Raw genomic sequence first — 22903 nt, forward strand, 5'->3', positions numbered from 1 at the left:
AATCGTGTTTTCAAGGTTCATCTATGCTATAGCATGAATCAGTACTTCATTCCTTTTTGTGACTGGATCATATTCCATTGTATTTCCCCTTCATCTTTGGAAGCCTCATGCCTTCTTGTCATTCATATCACAGCCTAAACACTACTTCTTCGAGAAGCTGCCCCTGACAACCCTTTATAAATGATCTGAGCCCTTACTAGTTTCCTTCCCAGTTTGGTCGCCACTTGTAATGGTTTTATACTTCTCATTTGTCTGCTTACTTGTGGAGACATAGACCCAGGGATCCCAATGTCATCATCTAACTCAGAACAGATTCAACCCCAGGATTTAGAGAGGGACTTCCTGGATGTATGATCCCGAGCAGGTCATGTTAATTCCCTGAAGCACAGTTTCCTCATTTGTCAACTGGGAATAATAATCGTGTCTATTTCATGAGGTTGCTGTGAGGATTATTATCAAAAGTAGCAAAAGTAATAGTAATAATAGTAATAATATATACATAGTACTGTCTTTATAAAGATGCCCCCCACTCACTCACACATGAGAAATTACTGCATTCCTTTGGAGAAATTTTTTAAATTTCATGGACCTCACAACCTAGGTAACTGATCAGATTTCCCTTTTCCCATTGGCCACCAGGAAGCTCAGGGGTAAGTTCTGCCCCTTTCCTTAGCACATGGCAGTACTTGTTGGCTCATTTTCCACTTTACCTGATGCTCAGAGAGCTCTCTTGCCAAATGCCATGGACCTTTGTCCATCACCTGAAATCCTGTCTGGGATGAGATGGGGGAGAAGCCAATAAAATGATCAACTTTCCTAGACACAGACTGAGAGAAAGAATTTGTTGAAAAAAGAATGAGGTGTAGCTGGAACTACTGTGTCTCCCTGAGGAAATCTTGCCCTTTCTCTCATTCTCTGGGGATTTCATTCCTAGACGCTGCATATCTACTTTGTTTCGTGGATGACAGTAAGTTGCTTGGAAGTAAAGTCTGGATTTGCATCTATTTGGGGGTCCCCAGCATCCAACAGAAGCTGGCACACAGAGAGCCTCAGGGAATATAGAAAGGATGGATGATGCAAGGAAGAAAGAAAGGGAGGGAGGGAAATATGGGTATGAAAATCTATGTAAATCATGGGTGAGGGAGCGGATAAATTCATGAATAACTAAGTGAATTCTCATTGACTCCTCACAGCAAATGTACAGTAGGTATTAGTATTATGATTTTTTTCAGATGAGGAAGTTGAAGCTTGTAGGGGTGAGTGAATGAATAAGTGAGGGAGTGAATGGGAGAGTGAGTGGGTGAAAGGATGGATGGATGAGTGGGTGGGTGAGTTTCCGTGTGTGTTTCCAGGATAGGCAGCCCTATCCCTGCCCTTGTGTGGTCCCACCCCTGGAGGGTCCCTCCTGGGTTCCCAGTCCTCACCCCTACCCACCCCCATCAAGGAGCACCGGTCCAGGCCAGCAAAGTTGCTGAGTATTTATTTGGTCCCAGGAGCGGTGCAGGAATCAGACCGGGGACAGGAGTGGGTGATACTGTGCAGGAAAAGGGGTACTGGGAGCCAAGGGGATAGTAGGCTGGGATCACTGATTGTCAAAGCAGAGGGCGGGACCCTGGGATGGCGGGAGCCCAGACTGCTCCCCTCCTCCAGGGGTCCCTGGGGCTTCTGGGCATGTGCCATATTGGGGGAGTTGGCAGGTTATCATGATTGGCATAATGGGGGTGGGGAGAAGGCAGGAATGGGTAGAGTTGGGGGGGGGGTGTTAGCGTTCAGAGAAGGCTTAAAGGTGGGCATGGACGTGGCTTTGGCCAGGAGTCTGGGGTCAGGGGCTTGAGGGTGGGGATCAGGGTGCTGGCGGTGGCCTCACTCGGTCAGGGGGCCGCAGCGAGTGCCACTGGGCGATGGGCCGCCGGGGGTTGGCCAACATGTCTGCCCAGTGCCGCAGGCCAGCGCCCCCGGCCGCTGCCCCTACGGCCACCCTCCCGATGGCCTCGTTCTTGCCCAGCTTGTCGTAGTCTAGCACAGTCAGCTCCACCTGAACCTTCTGGGGTGGGCAGGGGAGGAAGAAGAGACAGAGAGTGGGGTAAGGAGGTAACGCGAGGGACTCAGGTATCATTGCTAAGGAGACCCTCTCCCTCGCAAGCCTCATTCTGAGGGGCCTTCCTAGGCCCCCGGGCTAAGGCTTCATCTGGAGCTCGGACGGGGGGAGGGGGGCGGAGCGCCCTGCGGCTGGTCACAGGGATGCTCTGGAGTCTTCCTGCGATCAGATTTCAGAGGAGATAAACTCGCAGGATCCCCGTTGCTCAGGGGTTGTTAGGAGGTTCCTTAGGGCCTGCTTCCTAAGGGGGCAAATCTTCAAGACTTTGAAATAGGTGGAGGGGCCGGGCCTTAGGGCTGTGGGGAAGTCTCTTTTTCTCAGTAACTAGAGCTCCTGAGGGCAACGGGCACCCTGGTCTTGCTTGGGGGCGGGGCTTCCTGGTCCTCATGGGAGAAACTGAGATTGAGAACACAATCAGACCCCCAAGACCTGGCTTCTAAGGGTTGCTAAGGAGTCTCCCTTCCCTTAGCAACGGGGGTTTCTAAGGGCCTGGGACTCCGGGGTAAGGGCTGCTCTGGCAGGGGCTATGGGCAGGTCTGAACTCACCTGGACCTGGTCACAGGGCACCTCGAAGCTGAAGGCCTCGTTGTAATAGGGGTTCAGAGTATTCTTCTTGATGGTCGTTTTCTTCTTCCGCACCTTTTTGCCGCCCTGCAGCAGGTGGACCTTGACATACGGATCTGGGGAGAGGGAGGAGGAATCTTATAACCCCACCACTCTGGTGAGTCCAAAGGGATCAGATTGAGGGGAATGCCTGAGACTCTTCTTTGGAACAACATGGAGACAGCCCATGGACCCCTCAGGTCTCCCTTTCTCTGTCCCCAAATAGAATCTAAATCCTCCATGACAGCCTGGACCTCCCTCTCCCCATGAGACCCTCGGGGCCCAGACACTGCCAGAACCTTAGCCAGAGCACCTCCCCCGCCCTTCACCACCACCATGTGCTTGCTTCCCACACACCTGACAGCCCTGCTACATCCATCTTCTTCAGGTTTTTAGCCTCCAGGACGATGACGGTGAGCTTCCCAGCCGTGGGGACATAGCGGAGGGAGAAGCAGATGTCACCTAGTTTCTCCTGCTAAAAGATGGAGAGGGACCCATCACCGGAACCGGGGCTCCGCATCCAACCCCTCTGCGATTTTTCTTCCCTCCCCCTCGTGTTGAAATGGTATGGTCCAGAGTTAAGACCCGGGTGGTACAATCCGAGGGGGACTGCAGAGGGGAGGCGTTGATCCACCAGGATAGACCTGGGAGCTACTCTTCTGCAGCAGGTGGAAGCGCTGGAGCCCGGAGGATCGCGGAGGCCTGTAATCTGATTGGCCCGGGGTTGAGGTGGGCGTGGCCAGATGTGGGGGCGTGGCCACGCGTGCTCACCTCCTCCCGAGGAGCCGCCTGCAGCTCCCGCCAGGCCAGCACTGGCCGCCCCAAGTCCACGGAGCTCATGGGGACCCGCACCTCCCCAATGGCGTCGTTGCGGGAGAAGCGGTCGAAGTCGTATACTGCCATGACCAGTACCCTGCCCCCCAGCTCCACGTAGGGGACCTGGGGGAAGGGGGACGCAAAGAAAGCACACGGTGAGAGTAGGAAGTGGGACACAGCACATCCAGGTGGAAGGCGATGAGCGGGGGCAGCAAGGGTCCCAAGGAACAGTTAGGGGGGTGTCAATGGACCCCAAATGGGACAGCCCAAGGACCAACGAAGCAGTCCAGGGGCCAGTAGTGTCCCCCAAAGGGACAACGCATGGTCCAGTGGAATAGTCCCCAGAGCTGGTAGCTGCCACCAGTAAAAGCTGAAGATACCGGTCCCTAGTGTTCCAGAGACTGGGGACAGGCTGCCGGGCATAAAGCACTGAGGCCACGAGCTCACCTTGAAGGCAAAGTTCTCCCCAAAGTGTGGGTTCAGCGTCTGCCGATGCACCCTGGTCTCGTGCCGCCTCCGTTTGTCTGGCAGCAGGTAAACCCGCACGTAGGGGTCAGAGGAGCCACCGAGGTCCAAGGCTGCCAATCCCGCAGCTTGCACGATGCCCACCAGCAGCTGTACAGTGATAAGGGGACCCTAGTCTTAACTTCCCTTCCAGAGCCTCCTCCAAGAAGGGGCTAGAACCCCTGGGACCCTCCCCTCCAAAGCATCTCCCCTCCTCCACACTCACCTGGCCACTCTGGAAATCATAATCCAGTGAGTACTGTAGTCGTCCTAGTTCATGCTTCTCTGCCACCTGCTGCCCTGGCCCAGATGGTGTCGGCTCCAGCTCCTCCACTTCTGGCTGCACCTTAGGGAACCAGGGGCAAGGGCAGGTGAACTCTTCCCCTGATAGTGATATCCACCCAGGCGCAGAAGCCAAAGGAGACTCACAGATCCCTCCAGCTATACCTGAACACTTGCACGCTAAGCAGAGTCGGTGTTTGATTAGTGATGTCTGCCACAGGTGGGACTAGCCATGGCAACACAGTGTGGTATGTTTGTCAGTGTTTTATTAGTGATGCCTGCTACCGATGGGGCATAGACATGGTGACACGCATGCAGTGTGTTTGTCATGCCTAGACTAGAAAAACAAACACTGACAGTGTCTCATTGCCTACAGGATGGATGCAGATTTTACTTCACACATTAATGGATGTATTGGTGTGATTGTCCAAATTGCCACATTAGTGATTAGTGATCTTGGACAGAAAATATGGAGGAAAAATGGCATATTTAGTGCGTATTTGCCATTCTAAACTAGAACAACAAAGTCAGAAAACTTCTTAAAGTAAGCCACCGATTTTCAAAATGCAATGTGAATCAGAATTCCCCTGAGTAGTGTGGTAAAATGCCTTCACTTCAGAGATTCTGATTCAGTAGGTCTGGCACAAGATCCAGAATTTGCATTTCAACAAGTACCTGAACTGATTCTGATGCTGATGGTCTTTGGAGTCACTGGCTTAGGGGAGAGGGATGGAGACTGGATACCAGGGCCCTAAAGGACACCCCTTAAGGGTAATAATTATAACAGCTATTTGTTGAAAAGGGAGGTAAGGAAATACTAGCTATGGTCCACAAACTTGAGGCTCAGAGACAGACAGTGAATTTCCCAAGGTCACAGAGCCGGTTGCTCTGGGCTGGAAACCTAGGACTCTGGCTCCCAGGAGAGCCTCATTCCACTCTGCATTCAAAGGCCCAGTGCTCAGATACTTGCACCTGTAGCTTTCCACGCTAATGACGTCTTCCAACTCGCGTTTGCTTCAACCTCTCAAGGCTGCCATACAGCCCCCTCCCTTGTCTCCTTGCCCCAGACCTGTCCTCCACAAGGGTTCCAGGGGATTCATCCTAAAGCCCATGTGACCTTGTGCCTCTCCCACTCAAAACTTCTGTGGCTCCTAATCACCTTCATTACATGGGTACTGCTGAGCTCTCCAGAAACCTCACCCTAGAGCACAGGATATCTGTATGCTATACCCCAGCTATTGTGAAGAATGACTCTTTGTTCTCCAAATATCCCTCAGAATCAGGATTCCAGGCCTCAACACATGCTCCTCCTTTGAGGTAGAATGTCCTTCTCTCTGCTCTCAGTTAATTCTGAGTTCCTTTGGGTCTCAACACAGAAGTCACCTCCTCCAGGAAGCCTTCTCAGACCCCCTAGGCTGTCAGGTGGTTTCTCTGTGCTCCCATATGCCCTGTACTGCCTCTAATGTGGCACATACCACCCTGTATTTTGAATGTCTATATGAGCATCTGACTTCCCCATCAGACTGGAGGTTCTTGTGAATGTCTGGTCTATCTCCAGGTCCCCAGGTCCAGTTTAGGGCTAGACACACAGGGGAGATGAGCAAATACAGTGGGTGTAGGAGGGATGGAGCAGGGACTGAGGCTGCTGGGCCATTGAGAGGAGTAAGGGTGCAGGAAGGAGCAGGGCTGAGGGGCTGGGCCAGGCCACACCTTGTCTATGTAACTCCGGCCCAGCTCCTTCACTTCCTGAAGGTGGACCTGGGCTTGAGCCTGGCTCTTCTTGCCCATCCGCCTCCGACAACGCTTCCGGTAGAGACAGAAACAGCAGCTGAAGATGAGGAGGCCTGAGACCAGCACGATGGTGGCCAGAGCCCAGGGGGGCACTGCAGAGGACATGGAAACAGCAAACATTGAGGCCCTGAGAGACAAGCAGGCTGATTCATTCTGTATGACACGTGTCAGCTGAAATTCTGGCCTTGTTTTTCCTCCAGCCATTTCCATTCCATTTTATTCCCATGTTTTCCTTCCAACTGGTCTCACATATAAAACTATTTGAAGACCTAAGGCAGGCTGACACCATCTAGATTTTCTTGCCTATTAGGATTAGTTCCACCTCCTCTTCTACCCCCATTCTAATCTTTCTGCTCAACCGCTGTGTTTTAGAAGGCTTAACCCCTCCCTGGGCCTCAGTCTTCCTCTTTAAAAGAAGGGAGAGGTGGACCTTCCAATTCACCAATCCACGGTTTCATTCCATTCCACACCCCTTGATTTGGTTCCTGATTTTCTTGCAAACCTGTCCCTTTTTCATTTCATTTAGATTCCAATCCAGGATGCCGACTATAATCTCACCCGTACTTTCCAGCCCGCCGGCCTGAATACACCCGTTCGAACCCCACCCCTGGGAATCCTAGCCTGGCTTTCCCTCCGCTCCACCCCGGGTTTCGCTCACCAGGGCCGTGGCTGATGCGACTCGAGTCAGGAGGCGTGTCGGTCGCTGGAGGCCCCGGTGTTGGGGGCTCCGGGAACATGGCGGCGGGGTCTTACTGTTCTTTCTGCGGAGGCACCCAAACGCTCTAGTCCCCCCACACCCACCCCGTGCATCCGTTGAGCCATCCGAACAACAAAGAACTCCAACTCCCATCGGCACCCTGGGCCGTATGGTCCCGTATGGGAACCTGCCAACCGTCGCGAGGCATGCTGGGGGTTGTTGTTTCAGCCTTCCTGCGACGGAGGGCGAGGGCTGGGGGTGGATTCCAGGACCAAGTCTCATCCCAAGGGACGCCCCCTCCCTCCAAGGCCGCCAGGAATCCAATCCCGCTGACTTCTGTCCCTTCCTTGCCCTTCCCCGGGGCCTGACCCGGAAGTGGGCGAGGGCAGGCGTGGGAACCAGCGCACCGGTTTGCCCAGAGCAACGGCTGGCTCCGCGAGGGCGGGGTGAAGGTAGCGCTGGTTGCCCCGGCAACGGCCTGTTGCCAGGACAACGGGCGGGGCTGACGCACAGAAGCCGAGTCCCAGAGGCGCAACCTGGTTCGGTTCCCCGTCCCACCTGGGACCTCAGACCCGGATACCCGTGACAAGCGAAGGTGGGGAGGACGCAGTCTTGCCTGTCCGTCTGTCCACGCGCCCACAGCTGGCTCCTCCCTCCACATCTGGCCCTGGGAGTGAAGACTCAGGCTGCCCTCCCTCTCCCACTCTTGCGGGGAATGTGGGGGGCGGGCGGCTGCCCTGCTGCCTTGGCTGGGCCCCCACATCCTTTTCAGCTTGTTTGTCTCTTCCGCGCACCCTGAGCTCTGTCTTCACACCTGTCCTCGTGACCGCCTCGGCCTCCATTCCTCTCTCGACCCCACATCGAGGTCCGTCTCCCCGTCGGCTTCTCGCCGCTCCTCCGTCTGGGTTGTCTGGCCTCTGCCTGTTGTCTGATCTCAGTCTACCGGGGTCTCGCACCCTCTTCCACTGCCTGCTCCTACCTTCCCTCTGGCTCTTTGTCTCCACACCTGTCTCTAAATCCCATTCTCCCCGTTTCAGGCTCCAGCCCTCCCACTCCATCTGCTGGTCTCTCCCAGTGTCCCCGCCACCACACACACACGCACAGACACACACACACACACACACACACACACACACACCATCTCTCTAGGGATGGGAATGAGGATGGGGCTTAGGGAGGGGGTTCCAGCGGCTCCTACCTGCTCGGTGACAGGACCCTCCCGAGAGACACCGAGGCGCCGGCCCCGCCCGGACCCCGCCCCCGCACGCGTGTGGCTGGCGCTGTCCTGGGTGCTGATCGCGGAGCGCTGTGGGGCGGGGGCTCGGCCGAACGGAGCCGGCGCGGGGTGTGTATGTGCCCGTGTGCGTGTGTGTGAGCGTGTATATGTGTGTGAGAGAAAGCCTGTGTGTGGGAGTGTGTATGTGTGTGTGCGCGTGCGTGTTTGGAAGGTGGAGAACCCCGCCCCGGCCCTCGTCCCGCCCCAGCCTGGAAGCACCAGGGCGCCCACGGATATTTATCCTGGTCCCAAGGATTTTCTGCTTTCTAGTCCAGCCACCTGGCATCCAGACCCCTTCTCCCCACCCCAGCCCCCGGGACTGTCCATAGAACCGGGCTCCAGGATATCGGGTTCTAGGACCCAGAAGACCCTCTCCGGAGACCCGGCTATTCAGATATCCAGACGGGAGACTAAGCGTGAAATTCTCCAGCAAATCCGATACAGACTTCACTCCACCCTCTAAGTTCCCCTAAGGCCGGGCCCAGAAGGCAAGCCCCCATGCTCCTAGCTCCAGGGAAGTGAGTCCACACTGCCCAGACCCTAGACCTGCAGCCTTTTCCGAGAGACTCAACTGTCCAAACCTACATTTTTCAGGTGCAAGTTTTGAGTCCCTCTAGTTTCCTCCCTAGGACGTTGGCCTCAGTACCTAAACATCAGGAACCCACCCCAATATTATTTCCAGACCCAGAAATCCAATGGGGCAAGTGTCTCTGGGGAGAATAGTGATTTAATAAATTATGGGATAAAAGAAAAAATATGTACAGGCAGTGGGGTGCAGGGAAACCTCAGATCCTCAAAGACTGATGATTTAGTTTCTGGAGTAAAACATGGGCAGGATCCTGCCTGGCCTGCCCTTGCTCCTTGGGTGGCCAGAATTCTGGACCCTCATTACTTCTCTCTTCCTCAGAATTCAGCTTGTTTCCTTGAGACCCTGCAGCCTCTTCCTCCCTCAAAAAACAACAAGGAAATCCTAGATCCCATCCCTCTCCTTCTTCAAGGAACTGGAAATCCAGGGTCTGGGCTCCCACCTGACCTCTCTCCCCCTCCGGAAAGCAGGAGTTTAGGCTGCCAGCCCCCTCTTCCTGCAGGGCCCAGGAGTGTGGGACCCCAGCCCTCTGCTGTCCCAGGGGTCCAGGTATCTGGGCTGAAGTAGGGATGCAGAATTTGAGTCTAGATGGGCTGGGGTCTCAGCCCTCCCACAACTTAGGCCTCTGTAGGAGCTACATTCTCAAAAAGCAGGTTCTCATAGGTGGGCCCCTTCTCAGCGGGCACCGGGGATGACTGTTGCAGAAACCTAAGGATGCACTGGTGCAGGAACACATACTGGGCCTGGGGACAGAGCACGGGCAGGTGAGGGTGCGCTACTGAGCCTCGGCCTGCTTTCCTCTGGGGCCCCACCGCCCCCCACTCACCCTGTGCCGGAGGGTCCCCATCACCTCAGTCTGCACCATATGTGGCCGGCTTTCTCACATCTCCATCACGTGGCTGAAGGGCCCCATGAGGCCCTCACACTCCAGCTGCCGCAGCAGGACATCCAGGGCAATGAGGGTGCCCGTGCGGCCCACGCCAGTGCTAGGCAGAGACAAGAAGGGTCAGACCACGGGAGGGGGGAGTCTCAGCTGACAGGAGGCATCTGTGTTTGGAGCACCCAGGGGTCAGGGTGTTCAGTGAGACTATTCTGGAGGCTACAGTGTTAAGTGGGGGTTACTTAATTAAGTAGGAAGTAATAACAAATGACTATGCCCTGTGTTCTATCTATCTGCTAGGCCCTGTTCCAGGTGCCTTATGTGCTTTTTTCACTCCTCCCACTCCTAAGAGGTAGGAACCATTAGTTGAGCGTGCCCATTTTACATATGGGGCAATGGAGGCTGAGTGAGGTGAAGTCGATTGTCCCAGGCCACTCAGCTAGTAAGTGACAGAGCTAGGGTTCACACACCGGAAGATGAGCTCCCAAGCTTGTCATTTAAAAAAATTTTTTAAACATGAAAATGACCATTTTATTTTATTTTTTATTAAAAAAAATTTTTTTGGGGCCGCACTGTGAAGCTCGTGGGATCTGGGCCCTCGACAGTGAAGGTGCTGCGTCCTAGACACTGGACCACCAGGGAATTCCCCCAAGGAGCTGTTTTAAATGTTTCTTAAAACCTTTGGCTGCCTCTCCCTCCTGCTCTTCACCCCTCCTCCCTCCTTCTCCCCATGCATGCCTCCTCCTTTACCTCTTTTTCTTTCTTTCCCATCTCTTCACCTTTATCATCATTCTCGACCTGCATCACCGCCCCTTCACCTTCTGCCTCCATCTTCTCCGTCCCCTCCCCATCTCCTCCACCTCCTCTAGAAGTTCCTAAGGACCCAGAGAACCCTGGTTTCTGAGCCCCAAGGGGGCGGTTTCCTCACAGGCAGAGGGCTCTGGCTGGTCCTCACCTGCAGTGCACAATGGGGGGACCTCTCCCCACGGTCTGGTCCAGCCACTGCCGGAGCATCTTCCAGAAGGCCAGCAAGGGGTCTGGGGAGTGGGGGACGCCGTGGTCTGGCCAGGTCACGTAGTGGACCTGACGCACAGATAAAGTCTTCTGCTCTTGCATCTAGAGGGAGGGGAGTTGGGGGGAGCTCAGGACCCGGGGGCTGGTTTCTGACCGGTGGGGACATCCCTGGGGCACATTGTGGTCCCTTGCGGGAGTGGCGGAAGCTTAGACTTCATGGGGAGCTCTGGGGAGGGCACTGCCTGGAATAACACAGGGGAGGAATTGAGGGTAAAGGTGGGACTGACGGGGTGGGGTGGGGGCTTACGTGCCGGAGCTTCAGGTTTCGTACTGTCCAGTTCTCCATCACCTCCTCACCCACCGGGGTCACTTGTAGGTGCCCATGGGTGCAGGGCTGGGCGTCTAGAGGCCAGTAATGCTCACACTTCACCTGGTGGAAGACTGGGGCGGGTCAGAGTACAGGAGGCCCCAGGGCACCTTCCCTGGTGCCCCTCCGCAGGGTGGCTCTTCTATTCAGTGCCGGGGAATCCCCCCTGCTCTGGTGACAAGGCAGGCCCCACGGGCAGCCAGGTGTAGATTCATCCCAGCCGGGAGGACTCTTCTCTCCCAAGGTCCTTGAGATCAGCTTCACCCCGTAAGTGGACAAATGGGCGGATTGGGGGAGACAGGAAGGTTGGGGCCGTCGTGGAGGGAATCAGTGAGGTCTAGGTCAAGGGTTACCCTGGGATCAGTGTCTGGGGCAGGGTCACGGGCTGGAGCTCAGGGGTCAGCACCCAGGACCCAGGTGTCCTCTCACCCGGGCAGACTCCACGCAGTTGGTCAGCATGAGAAGTGTGGGGCTCCGCTGTCCCTACACCAGGCGCCAGAAGTCGCCCACAGTGTGGGGAAGGGGGCCCTGGGCTGCAAGGAGCTCCCGGAGGCTCCAGAGACCCTGGGTGAGGAAACAGGTAGGTCACGTCCCGCCTCACCTGGCCCTCGTCTTCCGACGCTCATTCAGCATCCTCCCGGCTCCCAGCCGCAGCCTTACAGGGATGCAGCTGGCGTTGATGTACTCGGAGCCCGGCTCCCCAGGGAGGGGTGTCAGGGGCACACGGGACCAGTCATCTAGGGGAAGAGGCCGGCATTAGCGATGCAGGGGGCAGGGCGGGAGACCCAGGGATAGAGGTCACGCCGACACGTCACGCTGCACACAGACAAGGGGAGCTGGGAGAGGGGCTGAGGGACCTCGGGCGGGAGGAGCCGGCCTGGGATTTCTCAGCTCACGGGGGCAAGAGCTTTGTCCCTCACGGGGAATAAGGGGCAGGGGTCAGGCCTGGGGTGTTGACAAAGTCACGGCTGAGAACAAAGTCAGCAGAGGCTCATGACTCACAGGGCAGCCCGTGTCTGTAAGGGTTCTTGGCGCTGTTCTCCGGAGCTGAGGCCACCGTCTGGAACCGGCTGTGGTCCTCCAGGGCCAGTTGCTGGGGGCGAAGTGAGGGGAGGGTGCACAGGTGCTGGATTTTCTCTGCCCCGCCCCAGGAATACCCGCGTTGCTCCCTCTGCCTTCCTAAGTGCCACCCCACTCACCCCTTACACCCTGGAATTCTGTAGCACCTACAGAAATAGGACAAATAGGACTTCCCTGGGGGCGCAGTGGTTAAGAATCTGTCTGCCAATGCAGGGGACACGGGTTCGAGCCCTGGTTTGGGAAGATTCCACGTGCCGCGGAGCAACTAAGCCCACGAGCCATAACTGGAAAAAGCCTGCGCGCAGCAACGAAGACCCAACGCAGCCCTAAATAAATAAATAAATAAATTTATTTTTAAAAAAAGAAAGAAAGAAATAGGATGAGTGTGTGCACCATCCCCGGGGGGGCATTTGGGAGGATGGGCAGGAGGATGGGGACTGGAGAGGTAGGTGAGAAAGGAGGGGTCAGGGGAAAACCAAGGTGCTGCTTTAGGACTAACCCATCCAACCACAACACTTTACAGTAAGAGTTCAGTGAGTCAAAAAGGTGGATAATCATGGCTGAGAATTTCTGTATGAGCCAACCAAGTATGTATCCCTGATTCTGTTCAATCCCAAAGGGGTGGAAAGGTCTCGGTGGGCACGTGGGGCTCGGCTCGGCCCCCTCTGTTCTCACCCGCCCTGGTACTCCTCAGCAAAGCCACAGCCGCTGTCCTTTTCGTGTTTCCTGAAGAGGTCGGCCAAGTCTTCAGCCAGGATGCCCCCTGGGACGCTGTGGGGGAAGAGGGGCACACAACCTCCTTTAACCTTGTGCGCTTGGGATAAAATAAAAGGATTTTGTGTTTTGTTTTCTTTTTTTACCTCCCCAGGACTTATTTATCTTATAACTGGAAGTTTGTACCTTTGATCACCTTCACCCATTTCACCCTCTGCCTCTGGTAACCACCAGTCTGTTCTGTGTATCTATAAGTTTGAGGTTTTTTTTTTAAATTTTGGCCACGCCGCACAGTTTGCGGGATCTTAGTTCCCCGACCAGGGATCGAATCCGGGCCCCTGGCAGCGAAAGCACCGAATCCTAAACACTGGACCCTCAGGGAATTCCCTCGAGTTTTTTTTTAGAGTCCACACACAGGAAGTCCCCTACATACGAACCTTCAAGTTGCGAACTTTCAAAGACGCGAATGTGTGTTCGTATGTCCAATCACATAAGGCGTGAGTGAAATTGCAGCTTGCCCTCCGTCTCCTATTGCTGATGAGCCTTCAGCTCTGCCATCTCCCACCTCCTCTCCCTCCTCCAGTCAGTAACTCTTCTTTCCTGTTCACTCGATGCCAGCCCCTGTATGCCAGCTGTTATACTGTACTACTGTACTTTTCAAGGTACTGTACTGTAAGATTAAAAATGTTTTATTTTTTGTGTTTGCTTGTTTTTATGTATTATTTGTGTGAAAAGTATCATAAACCTATTACAGTACAGTACTATGTAGCCAACTGTGTTAGCTGGGTACCTAGGCTAACTTTGTTGGACTTATGAATGCAGTCTTGGAACGGAACTCATTTGTGTATAAGGGACTTACTGTATAAGTGATATCTCGTACCGTATTTGTCTTTCTCTGTCTGACTTATCTCACTTAGCATAATGCCCTCAAGGTCCATCCATGTTGCCACAAATGGCATTACTTCATTCTTTTTTACGGCTGAATAATATTCCATTCTATATGTATATTACACCTTCTTTTTTAAAATTTATTTATTTATTTATTTCGGCTGCGTTGGGTCTTTTGTTGCTGTGTGCGGGCTTTCTCTAGTTGCAGTGAGCGGAGGCTACTCTTCATTGCGGTGTGCGGGCTTCTCATTGCGGTGGCTTCTCTTGTTGCGGAGCACAGGCTCTAGGCACATGGGCTTCAGTAATTGTGGCACACGGGCTTAGTTGCTCCGTGGCATGTGGGATCTTCCCAGACCAGGGCTCGAACCCGTGTCCCCTGCATTGGCAGGCGGATTCTTAACCACTGCGCCACCAGGGAAGCCCTATATTACACCTTCTTTATTCATTCATCCATTGATAGACACTTAGGTTGTTTCCATATCTTGGCTATTGTGGATAATGCTGCTATGAACATGGGAGTGCAGATATCTTTTCAAGTTAGTGATTTTGTTTCTGATTCATCAATTGCATTTGTAGGTATATATCCAAAAGCATTGAAAGCAAGGTCTCAGATATTTGTACACCCATGTTCATAGCAGCATTATTCACAGTAGCTAAAAAGTGGAAGCAAACCAAGTGTCTATTGATAGATGAATGGATAAAGAAGATTTGGTCTAACCATACAGTGGAATATTATTCTTCCTAAGGAAGGAAGGAAATTCTGACACATACAACAACATGGATGAACCTGGAGGGCATTATGCTGAGTGAAATGAGTCAGTCACAAGAGGACAAGTAAGAGGACAAATACGATTCCATCTATATGAGGCACCTAGAGTCATCAAATTCATACAACCAGAAAGTCGAAGGGTGGTTTCCAGGGGCTGGGAGATGGGGGAGATGGGGAGTTAGTGTTTAATGTGTACAGAGTTTCAGTTTTGCAAGATGAAAAGAGTTCTATGGGGAATCTCCTGACGGTCCAGTGGTTAGGACTCTGCGATTTCACTGCCGAGGGTACGGGTTCAATCTCTGGTCGGGGAACTAAGATCCCACAAGCCACGTGGCGTGACCTAAATAAATAAATAAATAAATAAATAAATAAAGTTAAAAAAAAAAAGAGTTCTATGGATGGATGGTGGTGATGGTTGCACAACAATGTGAATGGACTTAATACCACTGAACTGCACACTTAAAAATGGCTGAGGTGGTAAATTTGTTATTTGGAGGTTGTTTGTCTTTTACCACAATCAAAATTTGTTTTGACTCAAAAAAAAGGAAAGGGTATTTCTTCTCCCACTTAGGACCACTGCCCTTCTCTGGGCCCCAGTTCCCTGCGGCCCTCTCTAGCCATGGTTCTTCCCTCTCTGCTGTATCTCTCCCCTCTCCTTTCCCTTTTGTGTGTAAATATGCTGATCTCGCTTTTGTATTAAAAAAAAGAATCCTTTGGCCTCCTGTGACTCCAGCTCCAGCTCTTTGTCTCTCTTCCCCTTGTAGTATCGTGTTATATATGCGACGTTATGTATACAGTCTTGACTCGGTTTTGAGACCCTGGTTGGAGGTTCGTCAGTTTACCTTCTTCTTTTTTGCGTGATTGTTTTTTTTTTTTTTGGTTTTGGTTTTTTTTTTTTACACTTTTGTTTATTTATTTGGCCACGCTGCATGGCTTGTGGGAGATCCCCGACCAGGGATTGAACCCGGGCCCAGCAGTGAAAGCCTGGAATCTTAACCACTGGACCGCCAGGGATTTCCCCAGTTCTCCTTCTTGAGAAGCTGATTAAATCCACACCCTCACCACCTCCCCTTTTGGGATCCATCTGCTGGAATCCCCGCCAGGAACAGGGGACGGGCCCTGTGCGTCAGAGTCTAGTGAAATGATTCCAACTAAACCCGTTTGCCTTGGATTGCCCACTTCTTCCGGCAGAAACCACAATAAAGCCTCTTCCTCAGGTGTTCCCCGACCTCCCAGCTGACCCTGGTGCTTCTCTGCATGGCCTTGCTTGGTGTTAACATGTAATCCCTCTCTTGGGATCTGTGATTGTAATGAACTATCTTTCAGTGGTGTCTGTCTCTGGATCCATTGGCCTTATCACACCTAAACAATAATAAGACCTATGAAAACACACCTTCACATTCAAACTTCTCACACTGACCGGTTTCCTCTGCTTCCTTCCCACCCTTCACCACGGCCTGGTGTCTACACCACGACTACAGGGGAACAAGGACTTTTTTCAAAGTCCCCTATCTTATTTGCCTCCTTATCACCAATTCCAAAGGCCACCTCTCAGTCCATCCTTTGCGTGAGTGCTCAGCAGCATTCAGCACCTTGGGCCGCGCCTTCCTTTCTTCCGGATCCACCCTCTTCCTGAACACCCTCTCCTGGTTTGCACCACCACCGCCTCTCTGGCCGCTGCTTCTCCATCTCCTTGGTGGGCCCCTGGTCCTCTGCCCATCCTAAAAGGTGGGCATCCCCGGGAGTCCATCCTCAAGCCCCCCTTTCTCACTGGACACACACTTCTTATGGGGTTTGTCCACTTCCTTAGCTTCGCTTTCCATCCATTCATCCGTGATTTTTGAATCTCCGTTGCCAGTCCCTACTTCTCCCCCTCCTGAGCTTCAGAGCTGTTTTCCCACCTGCCTCCTGGAATCTCCACCTGTGTGTCCTCGAGGGTCATCGCTGGGACATCCAAACACGCACGTTGAGGTTGAGGAGGGCAAGATGCTCAGCATACAGGTGGGGCCAGACTTGGAATCCAATGGGCGCAGTGATTTGTTGCAGATGCCATATAATGGACACAGGGTAAGGAGGGGAGAGGTCACAGGGTGAGTGGGGCGGGCCGCTGGCCAGGACAGATTCTATGGTGAAGGAGAAACTGGACATCATCGTATTTACTCTCCCTCATGCCCCTGCCTCTGATGGCCATGCCCTCAGTTTATGCCTCTTTCTTTTGCACCCAGGCTGTCTCAGCTGGTCTTGCAACATCCCTTAACTCCCTGGCCTATCTCTCCTGTATTGATCCCTGGGGATCGCTCTGACATAGAGATTTGATGATGATTGACCCAACCTAAAGGGGACTCAGAGTGATGAAGACATTTGCACAAACATTTCCTGAACCACGGAACTCTGTGTCCAACAGCCCATTCAGCACTGTCTTCACTCATGTGTCTGACAAGCATCCCAAAATCAGTGTGTCCACCACTGAGCTCCTGATACTTTCCCCCAAACCTGCACCCCGCATAGTCATTCCGTCTCAAGTAATGGCCATTCCAGCCTCCCTGGGGCTCAGGCTAAATTCCTTGGGTTCACTCTTGAGCCCTCTCTGAATCCTACACCATACATCCATTCTTTGACCAGGTCTGCTCTTCAAACACTCAAACGGCATCTTGAATCTGATTCCCTCTAACCATTTCCTGCTCCAAGACATAACAGACATCTGGATTATATACAGACGTCTTCCTTTGCTTACCTACTTTTGCCTTTGCTTCATAAAAATGTGAGACTGTGTCACAGGTCTATTGAAAACCTCCAAAAACTCCCATCTCAGGATAAAACCAAAGTCCCCACTATCACCTACAAGGCCCAACCTGATCTGATCCCACCTGGTAACTCTCCGACCTCATTTCCTACCCGCTGCCCCACCCCCGCCCCGCCTCATCCACTCTGCTCAGCCTCAGGGACACACTACATTCTCCAAACACGCCAAGCCTGTGCCTGCCTCGGGGCCATCGCACTTGCTGGTCCCTCTGCCTGGAATGCCTTTTCCCCAGATGGGCACAGAGCTCTTGCCCTCACTTGCTTCAGGTCTGTCCTCAAATGACTTCGTCTCAGTCATCTTAGTAAGGCTTCTCCTGGACACTCTATTTAAAATATTCCTCCATCCTTCCTGCCTCCACCTCTTGCTTTATTTGTCTCCAAGTAAGCATCACATTCTTTATCATCTTGGTTTTGTTTTTTGTTTGTTTGTTTGTTTTGGCCGCACTGCGCGGCTTGCAGGATCTTAGTTCCCTGACCTGGGAACCCGTGCCCCCTGCAGTGGAAGCGTGGAGTCCTAACAACTGGAACGCCAGGGAATTCCCAATCATTTTGTTTATTAATGGCTGCTTGTACTAGAATGTAAGCTCCACAAGGGCAGGAATCTTTGTTTCAGCCAGTTTCCTCGGCACCTAGAACAGTGCCTCACACTTAACAGGGGTTCAGTGAATGTCTTTTTGGATAAATGAATGGAAGTCCCAGAACTGAGACTGAAAGAGATTCCACAGCCACCGGCCCAGGCTGCTTAGGGAGTGGGCAGCGGTGAAGGCATTGCGATCCCTGCCGCAGGGGGGATCTGAGGCTGGTGTGGGTGGATTCCCTGGCCCTGCCCTCTGACCTGTACAGTGACCAGCTGGATTTGACCTGACAGTGAGTCTTTTGGATGCTCCCCAAACCCACTCACCTGAATACCAGATCCCTGGGTGCTGGTTTCTTCTCACTCTTCTTATGCCTGGGAAAAGGACACGGGGATGAAAGGCTTGGGGAGTGAGGCCAGAACCACGGATCCCCATCTTTCCCCAGGCCCCCTCCCTCCTGGCCCCCGATGATCCCTGCGCCGAGTCTCACCTCCTCTTCAGGAAGAAAACCAGCAGGCCCACCAGGATGAGAAACAGAAGGGGACCGACTATGGCTCCGACGATGGCCCCTGGAGGACGGAGGCGTGGAGGGCTGTGAGAGCCTAGGTCTGCTCTCCTGCTGTCCCATCTCCCCTACCTGTGTCCTCACCCAGACTGTGATCAGAGGGTCTAGAGGGTAGATTCGAGGGCAGAGAAGGGAAAGGAGGAAGCTTCTGGATACAGCCCTACCTCCCACCCAACATCTTCCCCTTAGGTCCTCACTTCCCGAGGAGCCTGATCCAACGGCATCACTTTCTCAGGAGACCTGGTTGTTAGAGGGTGACTCTTCCCCAATTTGGCCTAGACTAGTCGTTCTCAGAGAGGGCGATTTTGCCCTCCAGGTGACATCGGGCAATGTCTGGAGACACTTCTGGTTGTTACAGCTGCGACGGTGGCACCACTGGCATCTAGTGGGTGGAGGCCGGGGAGGCTGCTCGACATCTTACCATGCCCAGGGCAGCCCCCACCTCCCCATCAGAAAGAGTGATCCAGTCCAGGATCCAAGAGGACCTGTGTTCTCAGAGACCCTTCTTGCTAAACCAAAGAATCCTGGACAGTGGGACCCACTGAACCCAGTTTGGAAGAGCATCCATTTATCAGTACACCAAACTCCAGTGTCTCCAGATCAGAGACCCCATCTCATAAAAGGCTTTCATTCCTAGGAAATGGCTGACAGGGCCCAGGGAGGCCCATGACCACGGTCAATGGTACATGATTAAAGATTTCCTGAGTGTGAGGTTCAAACTTCTTCAAATACCCCACTGGTGGGTGAAAAATGGTGCGGCCGTGTTGGAAAAAAATTTGGCAGTTCTTCAAAAGATTAAACACGGACTTACCATATGATCTAACAATTCCACTCCTGGGTATACACCCAAGAAAAATGAAGACATACGTCCACATGGAAACATGCACACGAATGTTCAGAGCATTACTCATAATAGCCAAAAAGTAGAAATGGCCCAACAGATCCATCAAACAGATGGATAAACAAAATGTGGTCTAGCCACACAATGAAATCTTATTTTGGCAATAAAAAGTAATGAAGCACTGATACACACTAGAACAGTGGATGAACCTTAAAAACATTATACTAAGTGAGAGAAGCCAGTCAAAGAGGACCACATATTGTGTGACTGTATTTTTAGGAAAGCTCTAAAAGAGGCAAATCTATAGAGACAGAAGTAGGTTAGAGATTGCCAATGGCTGGTTGGTGGGGGATTGGGGAAATTAGGGGGTGATGGCTTAAGGAGATGACTTTTCTTTATGGGTTAATGAAAATATTCTAAAATTGACGGTAATAACGGTTGCAAATACTGCAAATATACTAGAAGCCAGTGAGCTGCTCACTTTCAATGGGTGAGCTGTTGTATGTTATAGGAATTACAACTCAATAGAGCTGTTTAAAGAAAGCAGGAAATAAAACACAAACAAAAAGGACTCCATGGGTTGGTGAGACTCAACAACAGGGCGTGAAGGGGTCTGGAGAGAATGTCATTGTATCAATAGCTCTCTGTCCCCGTGGGGCTCTGCTCACCTGTGCTCTCGGTGTGGCAGGTCACGGAGGCAGACTGGGCCCTCATTCCATCCCAGACGGTCGTGATGGTGGCTGAGTAGGACTGAGCCGGCCTGAGCCCCGACACCCACACGCCTCTCCCACGAGAGGAGCTGTCCTGGAGTCCCGCTGCCGCCCACCTCCAACTCAAAGGCCTCATAGCCTCCCGGGGGGCAGGATTAGGTGAGGATGACTCCATGGCCCCCCGAGGCGCTGATGCAGGCGGTGATGGTGACGGGGTCCGGAGCTGGGTGGAGGGAACAAGACGAATCAGTAGAATCCATCCAGGGGGGCTTTCCAACTCCCCACTCCTCACCAGTCGTGCCAGGTCTCTGAGAAATAGCTTACCCCTTCCTTCCCCAAATCAAAATACCTCTTCGTTCCTCATTATCTGTTGTCCCCAAATAGACATGCCCCCCTTAAACTACAACTCCCATGAGCACTTGGACTCTCTGTGTCACTGCAGCTCATGAAGTCACGACCCCATGGCCTGATGGGATTTGGAGTCCACTCACCTTCATTGCTCCCAGGTCTGATTGATCTAAGTTACTACCTGGACCTTTACAGGAAACGTTTGCTGGCCCATGACACAGTTATTTTCACCAGCACTTTTAGGTTCACAGCAAAACAGCAGAAGGCACAGGGATTTCCCATACACCCTCTGCCCCCATCATGCATAACCTCCCCCACTGTCAACATCCCCAAAACGTATACATGTTACCATTGATGAGTACAATGATAATCATCCAAAGTCCATATTCCATTCCTTTTCATGGCTGAATAATATTCCACTCAATGGATAGATGACAATTTGTTTCTCCATTCACCAGCTGATGGACATTTGGGTTTCCACCTTTTTGGCTGTTAAAAATAATGTTGCTTGAATTGTATGTTTTCAGTTGTATGTGTGAAACCATTGTACGTTTTCAGTTCTGTGGGGCCTGTCCCCAGGAGGGGCCACACTCTCTTTTTACAGACTCCGTGGCTATCCTCTTTCTAGCCCGCTCCAGCTGCCAACCCTGTCTACCCCTCCACCACCAGCTCACAACCCCCTTCAATCTTCCCAGGAGTTTCTCACTATTTTTGCTGCTCAGTGGACATCAGTCTCTCTGCTCCATGCTTTCCTCTCCTCGTGTGGTTCAAGAACTGAAGCCGTGTTCGTTCACCATCTTGAAGCAATTCCCTGCCTGCCTGCAGGTGTTTACCCAACACCTATGGCTTCCTGCAGGCAGGACCACAGGCTCAACCAGCACCGGGGACTCCAAGGGCAAACAGCCTCTTCCAGCCCTGGCCAAGCTTACACTGTGGTGAGGAGGCAGACTGGGAAGGTAACCGCAGAGTGACGTGAAGTGGGCTGCCACGGTGAGAGCACCGAGGAAGCACCTGTCCCTTAGTGGGAGGTGACATTGGGGCTGAGTCTTCGTACAAGAGCAGGGTTTGGTCAACTGAAGAACTGCGTTGGGACGTCATCACAGGCAGAGGGGAGAGCCCATGTCAGGGCTAAGAGGGAGGAGAGGGCTGGGGGCCATCTGGGGGGATTTCTGTGTGGCCAGAGGGCCAGGTGGAAATGGGACTGGAGGGAGTGACCTTGAAGTAGGGGTCAGGCCACCCGGTCCCAGCCTAGTCTCAATCTATAGTTAGCCTGCGGGGTTGGTGAACACGTGGAGATTGGGGAGAGGAACACTTTCTGGATAGGGCATGGAAGCTCTGTGCCCTCTCGCCACACCTTGCCCTGTGCCTGTGCTTCTTCCATCTGGCTGTTCCTGAGTTATATCCTGTAATAAACCAGTGATCTGGTAAGCAAAACGTTTTTCTGAGTTCTGTGAGCTGCTCTAACAAATTAATCCAACCCGAGGAGGGGGGTCTTGGGAACCTCTGATTTATAGCCAGTTGGCCAGAAGCACACGTTAACAACCTGGGCTTGTGATTGGAATCTGAAGTGGGGGTGGGGGGTAAAAGGTGGCAGTCTTGTGGGACTGAGTCCTTAACCTGTGGGATAGTGTCAGAACTGAGCTGACTTGTAGGACGCCCAGCTGGTGTTGGAGATTGGCTTGCTGGTGTGGGGAGCAAGCCCCACACTGGAATTGCGTGCAGAGTCGTAATTGTTCATCATCATGAAACACTGAAGGATAAACAACAAGGTCCTATTGTATAGCACAGAGAACTATATTCGACGTTTTTTTGTTTTTGTTTTCGTTATTTGGCCGCATCTCAGGGCATGGGGGATCTTAGTTCCCCAACCAGGGATCGAACTCACGCCCGCTGCATTGTAAGTGAGGAGGAGTCTTAACCACTGGACCACCAGGGAAGTCCCTGGAGAACTATATTCAGTATCCTAGGATAAACCATAATGAAAAAGAATGTATATATATGTATAACTGAATCACTTTGCTGTACAGCCGAAATTAACACATTGTAAATCAAGTATACTTCAATTTAAAAAAAATTAAAAGAAAAAAGAAAAAAAAAACACTGAAAACAACCCAAATGATTGGAAATACCAACATTTAAAGATGAATTATGGGGAATTCTCTTGCAGTCCAGTGGTTATGACCCTGCACTTTCACTGCCGAGGGCACGGCTTCAATCCCTGGTCGGGGATCCTGCAAGCCACGCGGCGCAGCAAAAAAAAAAAAAAAAAAGTGAATTATGCTAGTGGCTTCCTTGGGCTGGAGGGGATGGGTGATTTGTAAAAGGCACGGGGTCTCTTCTGGGGGTGATGAAAATGCTCTAAGATTGATTGTGGTGATAGCTGCAGAACTGTGAAAACACTAAAAACCACATGCACACTTTGAGTGGGCAGTTGGTGGTATATGAAGAGTATCTCGATAAAGCTGCGATCATAACGTTTTCAGGAATTGGATATAAACGCCTCCAAACAGAACATGGTCACAGTATAGTGATTACAGACAACAATGCTGCATCATAAACTTCAAAGTTGCTAAAAGACTAGATCTTGGGGGCTTCCCTGGTGGCGCAGTGGTTGAGAATCTGCCTGCCAATGCAGGGGACATGGGTTCGAGCCCTGGTCTGGGAAGATCCCACATGCCGCAGAGCAACTAGGCCCGT

The 22903-nt window shown here is 52.5% G+C and overlaps 2 protein-coding genes across 3 annotated transcripts; both read right to left on the bottom strand.

The window, feature by feature from the left end:
- Positions 1 to 1464: 1464 nt before the first annotated feature.
- Positions 1465 to 9616, bottom strand: SYT5 (synaptotagmin 5). Of its 2 annotated transcripts, XM_007181364.2 has the most exons (9): positions 9480 to 9616; positions 6753 to 6855; positions 6014 to 6186; positions 4248 to 4367; positions 3965 to 4132; positions 3473 to 3640; positions 3059 to 3176; positions 2645 to 2778; positions 1465 to 2044 (listed from the first exon to the last, which is right to left on the bottom strand). In XM_007181364.2, exons 2-9 carry the CDS (start codon positions 6829 to 6831, stop codon positions 1844 to 1846), a joined length of 1161 nt encoding a protein of 386 aa, XP_007181426.2. In that variant the 5' UTR covers positions 6832 to 6855; positions 9480 to 9616; the 3' UTR covers positions 1465 to 1843. The 2 variants fall into 2 exon arrangements, with proteins under 2 accessions (XP_007181426.2, XP_007181428.2); XM_007181366.2 differs by lacking the exon at positions 9480 to 9616 and having other exon boundaries at positions 3059 to 3173; positions 6753 to 7043.
- Positions 7313 to 20133, bottom strand: PTPRH (protein tyrosine phosphatase receptor type H). Its single transcript, XM_007198665.2, is given in 12 exon segments — positions 7313 to 9396; positions 9504 to 9639; positions 10489 to 10649; positions 10855 to 10977; positions 11344 to 11478; positions 11575 to 11651; positions 11917 to 12011; positions 12679 to 12765; positions 18069 to 18116; positions 18233 to 18311; positions 19817 to 19962; positions 19964 to 20133. Coding segments are annotated over 12 exon segments (1368 nt in total). The 5' UTR covers positions 20119 to 20133; the 3' UTR covers positions 7313 to 9270.
- Between the last annotated feature and the right edge of the window lie 2770 nt (positions 20134 to 22903).

The sequence above is a fragment of the Balaenoptera acutorostrata genome, chromosome 19, assembly GCF_949987535.1.
Source record: "Balaenoptera acutorostrata chromosome 19, mBalAcu1.1, whole genome shotgun sequence".
NCBI lineage: Eukaryota > Metazoa > Chordata > Mammalia > Artiodactyla > Balaenopteridae > Balaenoptera > Balaenoptera acutorostrata.

Excerpts from the sequence above, each read along its gene's own strand:
- SYT5 (XM_007181364.2), bottom strand. The coding sequence starts at position 6,831 with ATGTTCCCGGAGCCCCCAACACCGGGGCCTCCAGCGACCGACACGCCT. Across the intron at positions 2,779-3,058 it reads GGATGTAGCAGGGCTGTCAG|ATCCGTATGTCAAGGTCCAC; the intron begins GTGTGTGGGAAG and ends CCCTCTCCCCAG. Across the intron at positions 2,045-2,644 it reads TGCCCTGTGACCAGGTCCAG|AAGGTTCAGGTGGAGCTGAC; the intron begins GTGAGTTCAGAC and ends TGCCCACCCCAG.